The sequence below is a fragment of the Monoraphidium neglectum genome (genome assembly GCF_000611645.1).
Source record: "Monoraphidium neglectum strain SAG 48.87 unplaced genomic scaffold scaffold04940, whole genome shotgun sequence".
Taxonomy (NCBI): Eukaryota; Viridiplantae; Chlorophyta; class Chlorophyceae; order Sphaeropleales; family Selenastraceae; genus Monoraphidium; species Monoraphidium neglectum.
The window spans coordinates 3,891-4,506 of record NW_014008690.1 but is presented as its reverse complement, the minus strand read 5'-3'; the positions used below and the strand labels follow the sequence as shown (position 1 = coordinate 4,506).

General features: G+C 68.3%; 1 protein-coding gene across 1 annotated transcript in view; it reads left to right on the top strand.

Moving 5' to 3' along the window:
- Positions 1 to 69: 69 nt before the first annotated feature.
- MNEG_14995 (Acyltransferase-like protein) overlaps positions 70 to 616 on the top strand; it is a gene marked incomplete at both ends in the record, with an annotated part of 4,345 nt that continues 3,798 nt past the window's right edge. The window contains 2 exons of the mRNA XM_014036534.1: positions 70 to 150; positions 411 to 536. Coding sequence (XP_013891988.1) covers positions 70 to 150; positions 411 to 536 — 207 coding nt within the window. The remainder of the gene's footprint in view (positions 151 to 410; positions 537 to 616) is intronic.

The window sequence follows — 616 nt, the reverse complement described above, 5'->3', positions numbered from 1 at the left end:
GCCCACCCCCCCTCCCAAAAAGGCATCGACGGCACCGGCCTGGCCGCCCACCTCCAGTTCCCCCGCCTCATGGCCTCCTTCGACCTGCGCTGCCTCGTAATCTCGGCCGCCGACCGCTCATCCTTTGAGCAGCTCGTCGACAGCGTGGAGGTGCGGCTGCGTGTTTTGCTGTGGGGGCGGAGGCGCCACCCTGGGCGGGAGGACGCAAATGAGGGGGGATGGCATTCGGAGGCCGGGTGGCTGACGCGGTTGTTGCTTCAGCAACAAGGCAGTAGCTGCGCAGGCACGGACACGTCCGGCCGGCCAGAATCCAAGCTGTGTCCCTCTTCTTGCGGCTCTCTTTCCTGACCTCCAATCTCATCCCTGAAGCCTCGCTTCTCTGCCCCTGACCTCCCCCACACCGCCCCTAGGCGACCCTGCGTGCGGCGATCGAGGCGGAGGGCGGGGGCCGCCCCGTGTACCTGCTCGGGGAGTCGTTTGGCGGCCTGATGGCGCTGGCGCTGGCGGAGCGGCTGGGGGACCTGGTCGACCGCCTGGTGGGGTGCTTTGGGTGGTGTGGGGGGTTGGGGAGTTGGGGTTTGTGGGTGTAGGGGTGGTTTTCTGGGGGTGGGGGACG